At 35.8% G+C, this 21,236-nt stretch overlaps 1 protein-coding gene across 1 annotated transcript in view; it reads right to left on the bottom strand.

Annotated features, from left to right (window-relative positions):
• ATRX (ATRX chromatin remodeler) overlaps positions 1 to 21,236 on the bottom strand; it is a 229,513-nt gene that overhangs the window by 159,251 nt on the left and 49,026 nt on the right. The window contains exons 3-8 of the mRNA XM_070605788.1: positions 11,178 to 11,233; positions 9,953 to 10,005; positions 8,914 to 9,038; positions 6,152 to 6,265; positions 1,958 to 2,067; positions 74 to 141 (exon numbers count right to left, since the gene is read on the bottom strand). Of these exons, the coding sequence (XP_070461889.1) occupies positions 74 to 141; positions 1,958 to 2,067; positions 6,152 to 6,265; positions 8,914 to 9,038; positions 9,953 to 10,005; positions 11,178 to 11,233 (526 nt within the window). The remainder of the gene's footprint in view (positions 1 to 73; positions 142 to 1,957; positions 2,068 to 6,151; positions 6,266 to 8,913; positions 9,039 to 9,952; positions 10,006 to 11,177; positions 11,234 to 21,236) is intronic.

Genomic DNA, 21,236 nt, shown 5'->3' on the forward strand with positions numbered 1-21,236 from the left:
AACAGACTATGTAAGAATTTCCCACCAAAAATAGTCAACACCGAATTTTAGTTCATCTTGATTTATTACCTACCTACATTGTTCATCCATTCCATCTGAGTCACGGCTAATATCATCACTCATGTAATATTTAAAGCAATTCTATTAAAAGAAAAGGGGAAGGGAAAATTTTATTCAAAATTGGTAACATTCATAAAGGACAAAAACTTTATTTTTCAAGTCATTAAAAAAGTAATGGGAATACGTGTGTGGGGGGGCGGGGTTTAGAGAATCAAAGCAAAAACACTGTACTACCAAGTACTAGCACTTTCCAGACACAGGAATATCCAAGAAATTAATTCCTTGAAATAGATTTCTGTACCATCAAGCACCACTATGCCTTACAGAAAAGTTTATAAAAAGTTTTGGTAAATTCCTGACCTCATACAGCTAGTTACTAAAGCTCTACATAAAAAAGTATTAGATGTTGTTGCTACTTAATAAATTTAACAGTTATCATATATAGACAGCTACTATGTGTACAGCTAACCAACATTATCCTACATTAACCTACATTATCTTTAAATCTCAAAATATCTACTATGCAAGGTAGGAGGTATTACACCCAATTTGAAAGAAAAGGCTAAGATTTATTAATATGTAAATGAATCTAAAGTTATACAACTATTAAGAGGCAAAGCTAGTATTCAAATCCAAGTCTGACTAACTTTAAATTCCTTTTCATTGCAACTGCAGAAAGGGTAGGTTCTTGGCCCACTGATGAAAACTACCGATTACTGAAATGGGGTAGGCTCAACAGACTGGCTCTTGAAGAAAACCAATCATATATATAAGAAAAGAGAAAGGGAATGCATATTAAATCAGCAATGTGAAATTCAGCTGTCACAATTTAAAACTAGAAGCTACAACATGTACCCTCGGTAGGCTCCTGGCTGAACTGAATTCAAGGAAAGGAGGGACACAAATTGCTAGAGGAGGAAGTAAATTTAGTACATTTAATTAGGTCTATATCTCTCAAAACTTCATACAAGAAAAGATCTAGAACTGTAACTCTAAGGAAACTCTGGTTTGCCCCTGCGTTTCAAGGAGGCATTTTATTGGGGAACAAACTAATACAGGATTAATCTTAGCAGCAATAAAAGTTGAGAAAACCATAACCTCGATATTATAGAGATTTAAAATTAACTGCAAGTTATTACTAATAAAAAAGCATACATAAACTGTTAAAACTATCTTCAACACATACAAAACGTTTTTAATTCTATTATCTCCGTGTCAAAACTCCACGCCACATGAAGAGTTTAGATTTGGGTAATTAAAGTACATAAGAGGGAAGGTTATAAAACATACGTGCACACGCATACACTCTTCAGATTTTCCAACACATCACTCTCCCTTACCTACCAGCCTCTGAATACCATGTTGCCACTGCCTAGAATATGCTGAACCAGTCCCACTTCACCAGGCTAATTCCTATTTATATTTCAGATACCATTATATATCATCTCCATTATAAAGCCCCCCATCCAATTCCAAATTACACAGGCTTCCTGGGTGTTCCCAAAGTACACAGTATCTCCCCCATGATGACATTTACTGGGCTTGCTTTTTTTTTTTCCTTCTTCTCCCCAAAGGCCCCCAGTACAGAGTTGTATATTTTAGTTGCGGTTCCTTCCAGTTGTGGCATTTGGGGCGCCGCCTCAGCATGGCCAATGAGTGGCACTAGGTCCGCGCCCAGGATCCAAACCAGCAAAACCCTGGGCCGCTGAAGTGGAGTGGGCGAACTTAACCACTCGGCCATGGGGCCAGCCCCTATCAGGCTTTTTGTGTCTGTCTCCCCTACAACAATATAAGCCCTAGAAGGGTAGAGACCATGTCTGTCTTCTTCATGACTGTACACCAAAAGTCTGACACATAGTAAGCATTCAAATATTTGTGGAATGAATTATCAACATACCTTACAAATAAGTACTTGCAGTGAAGGATGTCTATAAATGGAATCTTTTTGAAAATGATTGACCTGTTGTCCACAAGCTGTACAGCTCACAATCCCATGAAGCCCATCTTCTAGGAGAAAGGAGTGATCATTATTTACACATATACACACACACAAAAAAAGTATTTACTTTAGTCAGCATTTTGCAACTTTCATACTGGAAATTAAATACCTCATAATCTCTGGAAAAATGACATTTTGGACACAAGTAAAAGTTTAATAATTTTATGGACCTAAAAAAAAACACAACAACCTTGGCAAATTCCAGAGCTACAAACCCTAACTTGTTTCCTTTTACAGATGCAAACCCTATTTCTCACAACAACTTGATATAACATGAAGACTCTCCAAAAAAAGTTCTAAAAATAGGGGCCAAGAGCTCTTCTTAATTTTGCTATTGCTTTGCAAATAAACTCAGTATTATTTTTAAAGAATGGGGAAGGAAGCGACATATTATGGAACAGATTCTTTTGCAACCCTATACTTAAGTTAGGTATGCCATAAAGCTTTTATTCTCAAAATGGAATTGTCTGCACAGATCCTTTTAATACAATATGTGAAAACCTGCTAATTTTATATTACCAATTCCCTTCCTAAGATTTACTTTCATACTATCCGCAGTCCCCATTAACCTGCCTTCTTTCTATGTCTATTCCACTGTTCACTCTGTATCAGCACTGTCTACTATTTCCAAACAAGGAGAAATAAGACTTGCAGGTATATCTATCTTGGCAGCAAAACCTCAAAATGGCTGGGGTGAAAAGGCAGAGCCCCATCCCACAGTGTCTGCAAGAAAGCAGATTGAAAATAACCTGCGAAACAAAGAATAAGAGGAAACCTCCCCTGCGCCTCACTGTCGTCCCTAGTTCTGCTTAGGGTAGTGCCTCACAATCCAAGTTGAACATTAGAATCATCAGAAGAATCTTTTTAAAAATAGAGACAGCCATTCCCACCCCTAAACTACTGAAAGGGAATCTCCTAGACATTTTATTTTTAAGTTTTACAGATGCTTCTGATGTGCAACCAAGACCTTGATCCAAATAAGATGGTAGATTATGAATCAAAAGAGACTACTGAAAATGCCTGCATTCACAAATAAAAGGAAGACGACCAAAAAAAAAAAAAAAAAAACCCACAAACTCTGTCTCTATCCCTAAATAAAAGACAAAACCATACGTACATTTCTCACCTCTTAGTTTTCTATTTTGTGTTTTTCTTAGTTTTAAGGTCCAAAGCACCATGGGCCCAAACAGTATCACAAATATTTTTATTTGCAGAAGTTAAAAAAGTTTTACCAAGGTATAATAAGGTATAAGAAAAATAGAAGACTTACTATATAAGCTGCTAATATTTTATTTTAAATCATATTGTCCTGCATTAATGTTTGATGTTGACTATTCATATATTCTGTACTTAACAGAAACAAATACACAATGTGCTTTTTCACTGCAAATAATGATTGCATTCAGATAAACTAACAAGATAAATAAAAGTTAGAGTTTGAATGTTCATCAAGTGTTAGATAACATTTATTAAGCATCTTCTATGTGCTTTCGCACATATATCACTCAAGAATTAAACAAAACTAGGTGCTCCTTTGATGAGTTTTTCCCACATGTGCACAAGGAATCATATAGAGAATATTGACTGCAGCACTAACCAGGAGATTAGAAAAATTTCAAAAAAACTGGAAATAATTTCACATCTGGGAAACAGATAATGGTTTACTCATATACCAGAATTCTATAGAGCAGTGAAAAATAAAACACTAGATGTACATTTGCTGATATGGCTATATTTCAAAAACAATGTTGAATGAGAAATGCTATAAAAGAATATATACAAGATATTATTTTGTATTTTTTTAATGAAAAATAAATGCTTTATGAATATATGTATAGAAAAAATATAAAAACATGCATGGAAACAACACACACACGCACATATAAACATACAATCTTCAGGATAATCATTACCTGAGGGGTGGGTGGAGGGGAAAATGGATGAGAGTAGGACTGAATCATTACTTTATTTAAGTGAGATCTGAAGTAAATATTGTAAAATGCTGAAATGTTACTTTATATACTTGTTTCTATATGTGTTTTAAACTTTTATTTTTACTTATGAAATATCTTAATAATTATAATACAGTGTATAAATGGAAAAGAGGCATTTTCATTTCTGAGCTCAATACATTTTAATAATTACAATAAAAGTATTGTGCCATATAGAAAAATCAGATGTAAAACATATTTTCTAACAGTTAACTGGGGAAAGGATGTCAAAACAGGCTATGGTATTTAAAAAACAGTGGCTCCTAAAATGGTCAATATAGCTATATCTCTGTGTTTAATTTTGTTTCAAATCAATAAGACTATTTTATATATAAAGTTTATCTTCTTGACAATTTCCTAAATTAGGCTTCAATTTTAGAACTAACTTTCCTAGTAAGTTTGAATATTAACTAATAATTTAGTACCCCAGATCACTAGTTTATTCATACAGTATACATAAGTAAATACAGTTAAATTTCTTGTGTAATTTCTGACAGCTTAAAGACATAGCAAATCATTAAGGCAAAAATTAACATGAAAGATTTAAGTGCTACTATATGACTACAAACATACATATTCCCTTAAGCATGATCTAAACATCCTTACACAGAATACTCAACAAAATCTTCCAGAAACAAATCAGCTCAGACCAAACACCAGCAACATAGCAAAGTGGCACTCGGAACACCCTCCCCAAGAGCTGTGGTTCTTTGTTTATTCTCCTTTCAGGCCTTCTCCACATTTCAGACACTGACTGCTCCAGAGTCCCTCCCCAAAAAATACCATTTAGATATTAATTTTGACACAATACAGTATACTTAGTTATCTGTCTTCTCTAGAGGATCCATGATCAGAAGAAAGGAACTCTTGGCATTGGTCCTTACCATCACCTTCTACATGCTGATTTCTTGTTTTAAGAACACTACTCAGCTCTGTTGAGTTCTGTTGCTGCAACGGCAGTTTCCCTACTATGAACTAGATTCTCAATAAATCTTCCTTATGCTTGAAAGGGGTAGAACACCCCCTTGTGGACAAAACACTAAACAACATTTCCTTGACTTGCTCCAACAACCCAAGAAATCATTTAATCTGAAAACTGATACATACATTTTATAAATAGATATATTTTATCAGTTCCATCAAGATAATCATATGGCATTGAAATAAAAAGGTATGCAAAATTTTACAAATATAACAACTATGCTACAATTTCACAAAGTGATAAATATTGGACAGACATGCTTCCATTGCACTTCTACTTAGAAATTTAGTGTCCTGTTCTATCTTTTAGAGATTCATTCCTTTTATAGTCATGATTCTGGCTCAGCTAATCTACCCAAAAAATATACAGAGGCACTATTTAAAAATCACACACAAACAAGTGGGACACATACTCCATTGTCATAAATTTCTAAATGAATCCTTCTTATGCTAACTTTCTATAGATAGCCAATATGATTGTATGTATAAGCGAGGGTAGAGAGACAAAGGGAGAGGCAGCTTAGACAGATGAAGGGAAGCTTACTAGCTCTAGCTCCCTTCTCCTTCCTACTCATCTCTACATTGGTATCTTTAGATCAAAAGATATCCAACTTTAATGTACATAAGAACAAACTGGGGCACATTCTTGACATCATCCCCAGAAATTCTAATTTGTTGGGAATGGAGTCAAGGGACTTGCATTTTTAATAAGCACCCAGGTAACACTAATGCAGATGTCCATCACTCTGTGAAACAATGTTTTAGATATGTATAATGTGATCCGAAGGCACAGGCAAGATTTTGTCCAAATCTGAAATTCTTTCGGGGTGAGAAGGAACATATGGCATTCTGGCATATAGGCATTACAGAACATGTGCAAAAAGGCAATGCTAAGCTTCTTGAGATAACTTAATAGCCACTGAAGGCAAAGGTGTTTTGATAAATGGTGTTTAACCTTTTCTGCTTCAGAGCTCAGAGAGAAACAGAAGTTACTTTTAAGTAGTGCTTTTAATAAACAATGGGCAGAAAAGTGGAGGTATTTTTAGTAAGTACATCAGATTTTCCAATATGGTCATAAACAGCAATTTAAACTCATGTTTTCATTTTCACTTGTATTTACCTCCGCGTTTTTTGAGATTTTCAGTTTTCATTTTACTTCTGCTTCTAAATTCAGGCCCTTTAAAATCATCTTTGTCTTCATTCAGCACTGGCTCTGGTTGTACAATCACTGTACCTAGAATGATTTCATTTAAAAAACCATTACACATATTAAATGTGCAAGTGAAGTACAAGACTTCAGTTCAGATAAAGCCAACATTGCTGGTACATAGTTTTGTTTCTTTCAAGCTTTCAATACTTGTATAAGGACCTCTCAAGAGTAAATAAAACAGGGCACTAGTAAAAGGGCCAAGTGTCAAAAATCAGATTACTTGTTGAAATATAGTTCATAAAAACGGGGGGGGGGGGTGGGGGAGGTATTACGAACTGATTATAACAGAAATGTGTGAATAAAGTAGAAAGCCTCAGCCCAGTTCTGAATTTTAACAGTGCCTATCACAAAAGCTGTTCTGAATATGAACATCCATGCTAAGTTTCATAAAGAGTTTATCAAATAAAAGGAACAGAAGAGAAAATGAATAAAAGACATCCTATTCTTCTCATAATCCAAATCATAAACTCAGAAAAAGATTTTTAAGGGTTGTTTTATATTGCTTTGGGGGAGGGTAGTGGGGAACAATATGAGAAGTTAATTCTGCTATTACTGCTATACCTATTCTGCAGCATTTCTCAGCTAGTATGTCAAAGTGTCAGTACCCTACAAAGTCCTTAAGGAGTTTTAAACAGAAGATTGCCTTAAGATACTTCAGCTCAAGTGCTCTAACAATTAATTGTAGAATGAGATCAATTGTTGGTCCCTATGGAAATATTTCAGAAAGAATGTACTTTCTAAGCTATAAAACATGTGAATTGAGGAGAAAGTTTGTTCATTTTTCATTATAATCTCTCAAGAACAAATAAACCAGGGGCATAGTAAAAAGGAACCAGGTCTCACATTTACCCACATTGCTGGGCTTAGTAATTGGGCATTACTGGCAACAACTAAGAAAGTAAAACCTGGTAGTTTTCAGGGGCTCTCTCTGAAACATGAGCCTATGTTATTCAGCAAGCAGATTTCAGCAAGGTATAGCATCTAGTTAAATGAATTTCTGAGTCTCTGAAAAAAGCCGGGAAAGAGGGAAAAGAGGATTGAGTTTTTACAAACTGGTGAATTTAAATAATCTCCACAAAAAATTTTTCTTATTCACAACAACCATTTCTTGTATATACTCTCAGAGAAGCCCCAGCGTTTGAAAAAAGCTAGAGATTTATACTTAACAAAAAAATAACAGAATTCTTTCTGAAGATTCTTCTCTAAATGGAAGCCAAGCAGCAGAGTGGAGAGAGCACTCACTAGCATTGGATTCAGGCAGACCTGGGTTCAAATCTTAGCTTCTCAATTTAAAGCTGAAAAAGTTCCTTGAGCTCTGAATTTGCTCCTTCATCTCTACAAGTAGAAACAATAACTACCTTACAGCATTGTTTTGAGGATTAAATGAGTTAATTTCGTAAGAGTCGGGTATCTACACACACTCAACATTGTGTTATAACAATAATTATAATTACCCAAACTTAATCTTATGAAACAAGTCTATTTTTGGTTTGGTGGGAGAGAATTACACTTAGTTCAGGTTAGTAACATCCCATACTAATTTTCTTCCACAGTATCATTAAAAGAAAGATTTGAATTCCTAGTTCATAGCTCACCCAGTGGCCATCATAAGGACTCCCAGTGACAACCACTGAGAATGTAACAATCCAAAGTGAGTCACTGCCTATGGGACACAGACTCCCATGTTAGTTGTTTCCGCCCCTGGCCACCAAAACCATTACATAAAATTGTCATAGATGATTTGCAAAGCCAAGTAAGTGGTAGGCCCATCAATTTTCCTTCTCTCTCTCTCTTCTTTCTTTCATTCATTCGTTTTCCTAATTTCATTTCTCATCTGTTGTAACTCCTAATTTGTCCTAGTCAAGCAGTCTTATCCTCCTACCCACCATTTTTTTAAACTTCCATAATCAAAAAATGTGTCACAAAAACAAAAGTATAGACAGAGAACAAAGTTTAGTAAACAATGTTTTAAACGATCTGTGAGAATAAATCTGAAAAATCTGCTAAGAGCCTTAAATATATTATTTTTTAAAAATCTAAATTTTTGACTCTGAAACACCATGAAATTACCAAGACTCCTTGTCATTCTCTCATCAAAGCCCAAGATTTTCATTTGGCTTTCCCCCACCCAGACTAATTAATGAGGTTTTAAGGTCAGAACTGCAACAGTTGAGAGGTATGTGACAAGGCTTTTTAAAGAGATAATTACAAGAAATACACCTAAATCTATCTTTGATACTTAACTTCAGCTTTGAGTCTCAGGGAATTTAATAATGCAATAAGACTAAACTAGACTGTAAATGTTTTTTTTAAATGTTTTCAGAAAATCATGTTTTTCTATAAAGCAAGCACATTAATATTTACTAAACCAAAAACTTTTAAATCAAATTCCACATTCAAGTACAATTTGGAAGCTAACATCCCTTTTCTAAAACCCAATGGGAAGAGAAAATAAGTTTTTTCTTTTCAAAGCTGACTGAATATTCTAGATTTGTAACCTCAATAAAGCACACTATCATTACCATATTAATACACTTCCAGACGATCAGTATTAAAATATCACCTTTGGTCCTTTACACACAGCTAAAAGTAATCAAGTTCTAATTTTATAATAACAACATTTAAAAATACATTTCAACTTTAACTTCATATGAAAAATTAATACACATTACCTTTTGGTAAGCTTTGCATAGTAATATCATTTTCTGAATTTTCATTAGAAGCATCTTCATTTACAGTTTCATCCAAAGGTTTTTCATCATCAGATTCTACATACTTTGTTACAATTGAAGGTTTCCTATGAGAGAATTAAGTCCATAGAATTATGGACATTTCTGACAATTGAAACAATATCCAAAGAACATAAATAACATGTTTAGATTGAGCAGTGGTTCTTAACCAGGCATACATATCAGAATCACCAACGGAACCATACATCTCTATATCATATTACTAAATATAATGATTGAGCAGGACTGAGGTAGGACCAGGACATGTGCATTCTGAAAAAGCTACCAGAGGATCATGAAGGGAACTCCTCTTTAAGAATCACTACTTTAGAGAATAAGTTAATAACGAGCAAGCTGTGTTTATTAAGAGACCTTCCCACTGGTTAGAGACAATAAAATGCAATAGAATAAACTGCAAACTTCTAATAAAAACTATACTCCACAGTATATTATGCATTCTGGTACGCTTGGAAGTAGTTTCAGTCCTTATGTACAATTCACTTTGACAATTTAACACAGAAAAGTATTTTTACCACTCTTTGATCTTCTTATAATTCCTCATAACTATGATGGCTACCAATCCCCATCCCAGACAATTTCACATAAACCTAAAAACCCATATTGCCTCATGAGCCATTCAACATTTCATTTCTTTCCCCTTTTCTCCTTTTTTTAAGGCACAAATACGATCTAAAAGAAATGATCTATATATTGTAAGAGCCATTAATGCATAATAAATCCTCCTTAGAAAACTCCATTAAAATTCAAAGTCAGAATGAATTAATAATTATTGAAGCCAAGTGATGGAAACAAGAGAATTCATTATACTATACTGCCTATTTTTAATATGCATGTTTATATAAAATAGTTCACTTAGCACAAGAGTGCTTGAAGTAAGTTTAGAAAAAAGACTATTATTCTTAGAAAAAGAAAATAAAACAACCTGAAAAAGAAAACTTCTTTCCCTTCAACATCAACCAACCTTTTTGATCGTGACGATCCTGACGATTTGGATTTTTCTGAACAGCTAGCTCCCTGAATGTGAGAAATAAATACAAAGGTGAGTAAAACTCTCAAAGAAACATCCCTACAATTATCTATTTCCCTACACTAAGATCTCTGATATAGTGATATAATAAGATATTATTTATATGCCTAAAATATTTTTCTAAAAGGAACTTTAAAAACTAATTCTCATTTACTCTCAGGTTCCCTTGAATTAAGATTAATTTTCTGGGGCCAGGCCCCGTGGCTGAGTGGTTAAGCTCATGTGCTCCACTTCGGCGGCCCAGGGTTTCGCCAGTTCAGATCCTGGGTGCAGACATGGCACCGCTCATCAGGCCATGCTGAGGTGGCGTCCCACATGGCACAACCAGAGGCACTCACAACTAGAATATACAACTATGTACCAGGGAGCTTTGGGGAGAAGAAGGGAAAAAAAAAAAAGACTGGCAACAGATGTTAGTGCAGGTGCCAACCTTTAAAAAAAAAATTTTAATTTTCTGTCAATTCTTTTATTAAATTGTTACTGTTGAATTTTGGGGGGTGGGAGAGGATACCACCTCTGTATCATGATCTTGGCCCAAGTCAAAAGACAAAACAAAGGTGTAGAAGTAATCAGATCCCAGAGGTAAGGAGTTTTAAGGATCTATAAACGTGTCATTTTCTCTATCCTAACCTACTGGCACGAGTACCTTCTACAATTTGCTATAAGATACTACATTTACCCTTGCTTTGTCAGCATAAAAGTATATTTTATTGGATTACAATTTTTACACTAGGTGGAAAGAATCCCAAAACCATAGTGTAGGCCTGGGTATCAGGTGAAGGACCTCAGGATGGGTTCCTATAATAATGCTTTAGAGACTCTGAATATCCAGTTGTGAGAGATCTCAGAACCATGGAGTCATGCCCATTACAGCCACCTTGAGCACACTGTTGCAATATAATAACGTTCAAATACCTGTTGGCAAGCTTTCAGTTGTCTGACTTTAGGTACACTGCTGAAGTGAACCACACAATAACAAAAACAATGAACACCTTCTAAAACTGCATAACTACCCAAAATGAAGTGTTAAAATAATACTTGGGTATGACAGTAAACTTAAACACATGCATATATTAAATAGAAGTAATCTAATGACATATACTTCAGTTGGTTATTAGTAATCAATAAATATATTTTAAATGCTTCAAATTATTCTTACCTCTTCCTTGCTGTTTTCCATCATATCAGAATTATTTCCAGAACCACTGACTTTATCTTAAAAGAGAATAAATAAAAACATTATTTATCTCTTCAATACATTATCAAACAGAACACCAATACCTGTAACTCCATGAACTCATTTTTCAATCTATGAAGTATGGCAGTATTGATAATACATTATTCACATTAAAATACTCCTACAAGAGTTTTCTGACTAGACTCACCCTCTTCAGACACACTAACCCCTGGTTAAAAAGCATTAAATTTCTAAGAGTAGTAGCTTGATATCGACACATTCTCTATTATAATTTCTAAGGTACTTTCTCTTAAAAGAAAATTTAACCTCCATCTTCGACTAAAAAGAAAATTAATAAATTGTATTTCCCTTCACCATAAGACACTGGAAAAATAACAGCAAACTAAACCTAAAGGAAGCGGAGAGAAGGAAATAACAAAGACTAGAACAGAAATTAATGAAACAGGGAATAGAAAAACAACAGAGAAAAATCAATAAAACCAAAAGTTAGTTCTTTGAAAAGATGAACAAAATTGACAAACCTTAGGCTGGACTGACCAAGAAAAAAGGAGACAAGATCCAAATTACTAGAATCAGAAATTAAAGAAGGCTCATTACTAGCTACATTAAAGAAATAAAAGGATTATAAAGAATGCCATGAATAAGTGTATGCCACAAAATCAGATAACTTAAATGAAATGGACAAATTCCTAAACACACACAAACTACTGAAACTGACTCAAGAATAAATAGACAATGTGAATAGATCTATAATTGAAGAGACTGAATTAGTAATCAATAAACTACCTACAAGGAAAAGCAAAGGTCCAGGTGGTTCCACCACTGAATTACACCAAACATACAAAAAAGAATTAATATCAATTCTTCACAAGCAGAACACTGACAATACCAAATGCTGGTGAGGATGTGGAGTAACAGGACCTCTCATTCTTTGCTGGTGGGAATGCAAAATGGTACAGCCACTTTGGAAGAGAGTCTAGCAGTTTCTTACAAAATAAACCATACTCTTACCATATGATCCAGCAATCACACCCCTTGATATTTACCCAAATAAGTTGAAAACTAAGTCCACTCAAAAACCTGCAGACATGAGCCGGCCCAATGGTGCAGCAGTTAAGTGCGCATGTTCTATTTTGGCGGCCCGGGGTTCACCAGTTCAGATCCCAGGTGTGGACATGGCACTGCTTGGCAAACCATGCTGTGGTAGCGTCCCACGTATAAAGTAGAGGAAGATGGGCATGGATGTTAGCTCAGGGCCAGTCTTCCTTAGCAAAAAGAGGAGGACTGGCAGCGGATGTTAGCTCAGGGCTAATCTTCCTCAAAAAATTTTTTAAATTTCAAAAATTAAAAAATAAAAAATAAAAACACCTGTAGACAGATGCTTATAAACATCTTTACTTTACATAAACATTCTATTTGTTATTTTTTTATTTATAGAAACATCCTTATAAGAAGCTTTATTCATAATTGTCAAAACGTGGAAGCAACCAAGATATCCTTCAGAAGGAGAATGGGTAAACTGTGGTACATCCAGACAAGGCAGTATTACTCAACACTAAAAAGAAATAAGCCATCAAACCATGGAGAGAGATGGAGGAAGCTTGAATGCATATGACTAAGTGAAAGAAGTCAATCTGAAGAGGCTACATATTGTATGATTCCAGCTATATGACATTTTAGAAAAGACAAAACTACAGAGACAGTAAAAAGATCAGTGGTTGCCCGGAGTTGGCAGGGAGGAAGGATGGATAGATGGAACAGAGGATTTTTAGTGCAGTAAAACTAACCTGCATGATACTATAATGGTAGATACATGTCATTATACATTTGTCAAAATCCCTAGAATATACAACACCAAAAGTGAAATCTAATGCAAAATACGGGTTCTTGGTGATAACGATTTGTCAATCTAAGTTTGTTGTCAATTGTAACAAATGTACAACTGTGATGTGAGATGTTGATGGTGGGGGAGGCTGTGCACGTGAGGGAAGGAATATGTGTAATTTCCACTCAATTCTTCTGTAAACCTAAAACTGCTCTAAAAAATAAAATCTATTTAAAAAAAAGAGAACTTCCTCAATTATCTATAAAATAGCCACAAGTAACAACACACTTAATGGCGAAAGACTGAAGACTTGCCCCTCTAAGATCAGGAACAAGACAAGGAAATCTGCTCTTGCCACTTCTATTCAACATTGTAATGGAAGTCTAGCCAGAGCAAGTAGACAAGAGAAAGAAATAGAAGGCATCAAGATTGAAAAGTAGGAAGTAAACTATCTCTCTTTAGAGATGACAATATGTTGTTTATAAAAAATCCTAAGGAATCCACTAAAAAACTATCAGAACTAATAAATGAGTTCAGAAAGGCTGAAGGAGAACAAGAACAATATATAAAAATCAATTGTATTTCTATACACTTGCAAAGAATGATCTGAAAATAAAACTAAGAAAACAATCCATTTATAATAGCAACAAAAAGAATAAAATATTTAGGAATAAATTTAATAAGAGAAGTGTAAAATGTATATTCTGAAAACTATACAACATCGCTGAAAGAAATTAAGGATCTAAAACTGAAAAAATATCTGTGGTCTATAGACACAATAGAATCGCTGTCAGAATCCCAGCTGACTTCTTTGTAGAAACTGACAACCTCATTCTAAAATTCATATAAAATTAAATGGGACACAGAGTAGCCAAAACAACCTTCAAAAAGAAAAACAAAATAGGAAGACTCACATTTCACAATTTCAAAACTTACCGTGAAACAAATGTTATCAAGACAGTGTAGAAACGGCAAAAGAACAGACACACAGATCAGTAGAAAAGAATTAAGTCCAGAAATAAACCCATATATCTATGCTCAACTTATTTTCAACAAGGATGTCAACACCGTTCAATGGGGAAAGAATAGTCTTTTCAACAAATGGTGCTGGCACAACTGTATATCCACATGCAAAAACTTAAGTTGGAGCCCTGCTTCACACCACATGCAAAAATTAACTCCAAATACATCAAAGACCTAGACATAAGAGCTAAAAACTGTAAAACTCTTAGAAGAAAATATAGTAGTAAATCTTCATGATGTTTGACTTAGCAATGGATTCTCAGATACGACACCAAAAGTGTGAGCGACAGAAGGAAAATTAGTAAAAACTTTTGTGCTTCAAAGGACACCATCAAGAAAATTAAAGACAACCAACAAAATAAGGGAAAATATTTGCAAATCACATATCTGACCCAAGTGTCCAGTGAAAGATGAATGATAAACTAAATGTGGTATATACATACAATGGAATGCTATTCGGCCTTAAAAAGGAAGAACATTTTGATACATGCTACAACACTGACGAATCTTGAAGACATTATGCTAAGTAGAATAAGCCAGACACAAAAAGACAAATACTGTATGATCCCACTTACGTGAGGTTCCTAAAGTAGTCAAATTCATAGAGACAGAATATAGAATGGTGGCTGCCAGGGGCTCGGGGGACAGGGGATTGGGAAGTTGAGTGTTTAATGGGTATAGAGTTTCACTGGGAGAAAACGAAAAAGTTCTCAAGATGGATCGTCGTGATAGATGCACAACAATGTGAATGTACTTAATACCAGAGAACTGTATACTTAAAATTGGTTAAAATGGTAAATTTTATGTTATGTATATTTTATGACAATAAAACATCCAGAATATATAAAGAATTCTTACAAATCAACAATAAAAAGACAAATATCCAATTAAAAAATGGGCAAAGGACCTGAATAGACAATTCTCCAAGGAATACACAGAAATTACCAATAAGCACATGAAAAGATGATCAGCATCATTAGCCATCAGGCAAATGAACACTGAAACCACAATGAGACACCACTTCACATGCACCAGGATGGCTAAAATCAAAAAGTCAGGGGCCAGCCCCGTGGCCGAGTAGTTAAATTTGCGCACTTCGCTTGGGTGGTCCAGGCTTTCACCAGTTTGGATCCTGGACGCGGACATGGCACCGCTCATCAAGCCATGCTGAGGCAGCATCCCACATGCCACAACTAGAAGGACCTGCAACTAAAAATATACAACTATGTACTGGGGGGCTTTGGGGAGAAAAAGGGAAAAAAAAACCGTCAGACAATAACAACTGTTGACATGGATATGGAGAAATCAGAACTCTCATACACTGCTGGTGGGAATGTAAAATGGTGCAGCCACTTTGGAAAACAGCTTGACATTTCCTCAAATGATTTAACAGAGTTACCATATAACCCAGCAATTCCACTTTTAGGTATATACCCAACACAAATGAAAATATATGACCACACACTAACGTGTTCCCAGATATTTATAGCAGTATTATTTGTAATAGCCAAAAGGTGGAAACAAGACAAACTTCTAACAAAAGATCAAACAAACGCAGTATATCCGTACTAAAGAATGTTATTTGGCCACAAAAAGGAATAAAACACTAATAATAGATAAACTTTGAACACACCATGTGAGGTGAAAAAAAATCAGTCACAAAGGACCACATATTACCACATATTATACAATGCCATTCATAAGAAAGCCCAAAATACAGAATTCTAGAGACAAGAAAGTAGATTAGTGGTTGCTTAGGGCTGGAGGAAGAAGAATGACAGCTAAAGTGTGCGTGGTTTCTTTTTGAGGTGAGAAAAATGTTATAAAATTGACTGGTGATGGTTGCACATATCTGTGAACATACCAAAAACTACTGAATTGCACACTTTAAATGGACGAATTTTATGGTATGTAAATTATACCTGAATAATGGTAGTAAAAGTTTTATTAGTCATTAGGAAAATGCAAATTAAAACCACAATGAGCTATCACTAAATATCAAAATGTCTAAAATTTAAAAAGAAAATAGTGGTAACACCAAATGCTGGTGAGGATGCAAAGAAACTGGATCACTCATACAATGCCGTGGGAGTATAAAATGGTGTGCCCATTCTGGAAAACAGTTTAGGAATTTCACAAAAATGCGACCATCATATATGACCCACCAACTCCTAGGCATTTATCCCAGAGAAATGAAAATTTATGCTGACACAAAAACCTGTACACAAATGTTCACCAGCAGCTTTATTTGTAATAGCCCAAATCTGAAATCAGCCCAGAAGTCTTTTAACAGGTGAATGGTTAAACAAACTGTGGTCATCCACACCATGGAACAGCACATTGCAATAAAAAGGAAAGAATTATTGATACATGCAACAACTTGGATAAATTTCCAAGGAATTATGCTAAGTGAAAAAATACAACTCCAAAAGGTTCTATACTGGATGATTCCACTTACAGAGCATGTTTGAAATCACAAAATTTTAGAAATGGAGGACTTACGGACTGCCAGGCGTTAGGCACAGGTAGGGTTGGGAGCAAGGAGGTTAGTGTGATTATAAAAAGGCAGGATGAGGAATCTGTATCTTGACTGTGGTGGTGGATACATGAATCTAACCAGGTAACAAAATTGCACGGAACTTAATAAACACATACAAATGTATGCACACCTTGGAGATATTGTGGGTTCAGTTCCAGACCACTGCAATAAGGTGAATATCACAATAAAGAGAGTCACACGAATTTTTTGGTTTCCCAGTCCATATAAAAGTTAAGTTTACACTATACTGTAGTCTATTAAGTGTGCAATAGCATTATGTCTAAAAAAACAATGTACGTACCTTAATTAGAAAAATATTTTATTGCTAAAAAATGCTAACCATCATCTGAACCTTCAATGAGTTGTAATCTTTTTGCTGGTGGAGGGTCTTGTAAAAAAAATGTCAATGACTGCGAAACACAATAAAGCGAAGCACAATACATAGAGAGGTGTGTCCATACAAGTAAAACTGAGGAAATCCCAATCAGATATGTAGATATCAATAACCTGGTTATGATAATACATCATAGTTTTGTCAAATGTTACCACTGTGGGAAACTGAGCAAAGTATACAAGAGCTCCGTATTAACTGTTACAACTGCATGTAAATCTACAATTATTTCAATAAAAATGTCAACTAAAGAAAACTCTCTGGGGACGGCCCTGTGGCCAAGTGGTTAAGTTTACCCACTCCACTTCAGCGGTCCAGGGTTCACCCATTCAGATCCTGGGCATGGACCTACACACCACTCATCAAGCCATGCTGTGGTGGCTTCTATGTGGTGGCATCCCACATAGAAGAACTAGAATGGCTTACAACTAGGATATACAACTATGTACTGGGGCTTTGGGGAGAAAAAGAAAAGAGGAAGACTGGCAACAGATGTTAGCTCAGGGCCAATCTTCCTCACCAAAACAAAACAAAACAAAACACCTCCCAGAAAACCAGGAAGAGAAGGGAACTTGCTCAACTTGATAAAGAGCATTTACAAGAATCATACATAGGAACCATCATACTGAATGGTGAAAGACTGAATCCTTTCCCTTTAAGATCAGAAACACCAAGAGGACGTCTGCTATCACCATTCTTCTTCAACATAATAATGGAAAATACAGGAAGTCCTACCAGCATAAAGAGGCAAGAAAAGGAATTAAAAGGCACACAGATAGGGGCCGGCCAGGTGGCCCAGCAGTTAGGTGCACGCGTTCCACTTCAGTGGCCCGGGGTTCGCCGGTTCGGATCCCGGGTGTGGAGATGGGACCGCTTGGCAAGCCATGCTGTGGTAGGCGTCCCACATATAAAGTAGAAGGAAATGGGCTCGGATGTTAGCTCAGGGCCAGTCTTCCTCAGCAAAAAGAGGAGGATTGGCAGCAGATGTTAGCTCAGGGCTAATCTTCCTCAAAAAAAGAAATTACAAGGCATACAGATGGAAAGGAAGAAATAAAACTGTCCCTATTTGTAGATGACAAGATTAAGTAGAAAATTCCAAGGAATGTACAAGGCTTTGGGGGAGTTGGGGGGGGGGGGTTGTACTTTCTAGAGAAAATTCTGAGGACACAAGAACATAAAAAAGATAATTGAACTCCTGCATACCTGCAATGAACAACTGGAATCTGATATTTTAAAAACAATAGAATTTAAAATAGCACCGAAAACAACTGAAGTACTTCGGTAAAAATTTAACAAAATATGTGCAAGATTATTATACAGTCATGCACCGCATAGCGACATTTTGGTCAATGATGGCCCGCACATAGGATGGTGGTCTCATAACATTAGTACCATATAGCCTAGGTGTGTAGTAGGCAATACCATCCAGGTTTGTAAAAGTAAACTCTATGATGTTCAAAGAACAACAAAATCACCTAACGATGCATTTCTCAGATCCCCGTCGTTAGCTATGCATGACAGTACAGATAACTAAAACACACTGGCCCCGCTGAGACTTTCTATCAATATTTTTTTTTCCTGAGTATGGGTTAAACATTCCTATCCTTTGCATGTGTTTGGTTGATAACTATACAGTTTTATTGAGGAAAGCACTTGAAGAGCAAGTGTTCTGTACGCTTTTTATTTTTTAATGTTTTCTATTCTCAGATTGGATTTCTATTAGTCCATCATTAAATTCACTGACACTTAATTGCCTATTGAGTACAAACAGTGATTTATTACACAGAAATTATATTTTCAGGTTCTAGAATTTCAAGTTGGCTCTTTTTTTACAGTTTCTATGTCTATACTGAGATTTCCTATCTGTCCATTCATAATAAATGTATTTTGCCTTTTTGTACTTGAGCATAGCTGCAATAGCTGCTTTAATAGTCTTGTCTGCTAATTTCAACATTTGAGTCATCTGTGGGTTAGTCGCTGTTCATTGCCTTTCGTTTTAAGCATGGGTCACAACTTCTCTTCATCTATCTAGTATCTAGGATTGGATACTGGACATCTTGAAAGATACAGTGAAGACACTCCATTCCCATTATGTTCCTCCAAAGAGTTAATATTTTTGTTAATAGCAGAGAGTTAACTGAAATCAAATCTCAAACTGTCTACCCTATAGTGGAAGCAGCTGAAAGCTGTGTTCTGTTCCTTTAGCCCCAACTGGGCTGCCTGAAATCTGGGCTGCACTTCAGTGATTCAACAAGAGGTACGGTTCAAGTTTTTGCAGATTTTGGAGCTCCCAATCTGTAGCTCTCTTCTAGGTGGGATCTCCCCCCTCACTTTACTAAAGCTGCTGTGGTCCCCCTCAATTTATTGATATTCATCCAATATGAATGCAGGTTTCTATCTAAGTCTTAAATGCCACTGATGGAACTAACTGGCACCTTCCCTAAGGAAAAAAGGCTTAATAATTGGGAATTCAGCCACTGGTATTTCCTTCTTCCATGTGCTGACTCCCCTCCAGTTTGTGTCTGCTTTTGTCACTGTCCAGTTCTTCCACATCATTGTTTTTGGTATTTTGGCCAGAGTTTATAACTGGTATCTGTGAGAGATATCTGTCCAAATGGAGCTACTCTACAACTAGCAGAAGCACAACTCCTCAACTACTAAACACAGGACTTGGACAATATAACTTCATTCTAAAGACAAGAAGAACTTTAAACAAATATTTAACACTAGTGACGTTTCTTTTTTGAGATATGGTTAGCTAATTTGAAACTACATGGGTACATTAAGGACTGAGCAAATGAGTACATAAATTGAGGATAATGAGAGATGAGTTTCTTTCTGTTGAAGAAAGAAGTTAAAATATGAAAAGAGGAAGACTAGACAAGTCTGTGGCATCAAATTAAAGCTAAATCTATCAATATCAACTCATGAAAATATAACACAAATACTGGCTTTCTCTGTGAAAGGGCCTGAAAGCAAAAACACCCTGGTGGCAATGAGCACATCGTACACCCAGATCATGGTTTCTAAATACCATGTCCCACTAAAAAGAATCAGAACTCCTTGGAGAGATAATTGATTGCAGGGCTGGGGAAGAAACACTGCAAAGTAAACACTGAACATCTTGTGAGGGCAGAAAGTAAGAAAGCGCTGAAGGATAATAAAGATGTGTGAAAAGGTCAGAAGGAGCCATACAGAAAGGACTTCCCATTAACCAATACTGGTACAATTTGAGCACTGAAACAAATAATGAAAGTAAGCAACTATCCATGGAAAAAGAATATTAGTATATACTAATATAAACAAAAAAAGAGAGCATAGAACATAAACCCCTCCCTTATAGTAATATACCAACTAAAACATAGAAGGAATGAAAGATTAGAACATCATCATTTTGAACTGATCATAGTAACATATCATTCAGTCAAAAATCAAAAATGGATGCCATGGTAGGCAGAATTTCAACCAATGTCCTCAAAGATTTCATGCCCCTAACCCCTAGAACCTGTGAATGTGAGGAAACATCACTCCCACGATCGTGCTATGCAGCATCTCAGAGCTGACCTTAAAAATGGGAGGTTATGGGGGGAGGGTAAGAGGGAAGCGGGGTTAATCTAATCACATGAGTCAAAAGTAGGAAAATTTCTCCAGTTGGTGAAAGAAGGTTGCAGAGGAAGCAAGCAAAAGGGTAAGTCGGAGAGATTCAAAGCATGAGAAAGACCCAATGTGCTGCTGCTGGCTTTGAAGATGGAGGGGGCCATGTGAGAAGAAATACAAACAGCCTTAAGGAGCTGAGAGAGAGGATCCTGGCCAATAGCCAGCAAGAAATGGGGACCTCAGACCCACCACCACAAGGAACTGAATTCTGCTAACAACCTGAATGAACACGGAAATCGATTCTTCCACAGAGCCTCCAAAAAGGAACCTAGTCTTACTGACACTTTGGCTTTGGCCTTGTGATACCCTGAGCAGTGCCCAGGAAAGCGTACTGAACTCCTGACCTACAGAACTGTGAGATAATAAATTTGGGTTGTTTTAAGCTGACAAGTCTGTGCTAATTTGTAATAGAAAACACGTAAGTTAACTTTTGATGATGAAAAGAATACCGAAGTAGTTTCAAAGTAATCTCCAACAAATTACTTATTAGTTACAAAGGAATAAGTCATAACTTTATAGTGGATTAATCTAGCAAAACAACCATAACCAAGTAACCTGAGTTAATATCACCAATAAGGGGAAAAA

The sequence above is a fragment of the Equus przewalskii genome, chromosome X (assembly GCF_037783145.1).
Source record: "Equus przewalskii isolate Varuska chromosome X, EquPr2, whole genome shotgun sequence".
In the NCBI taxonomy this organism is placed as follows: Eukaryota; Metazoa; Chordata; class Mammalia; order Perissodactyla; family Equidae; genus Equus; species Equus przewalskii.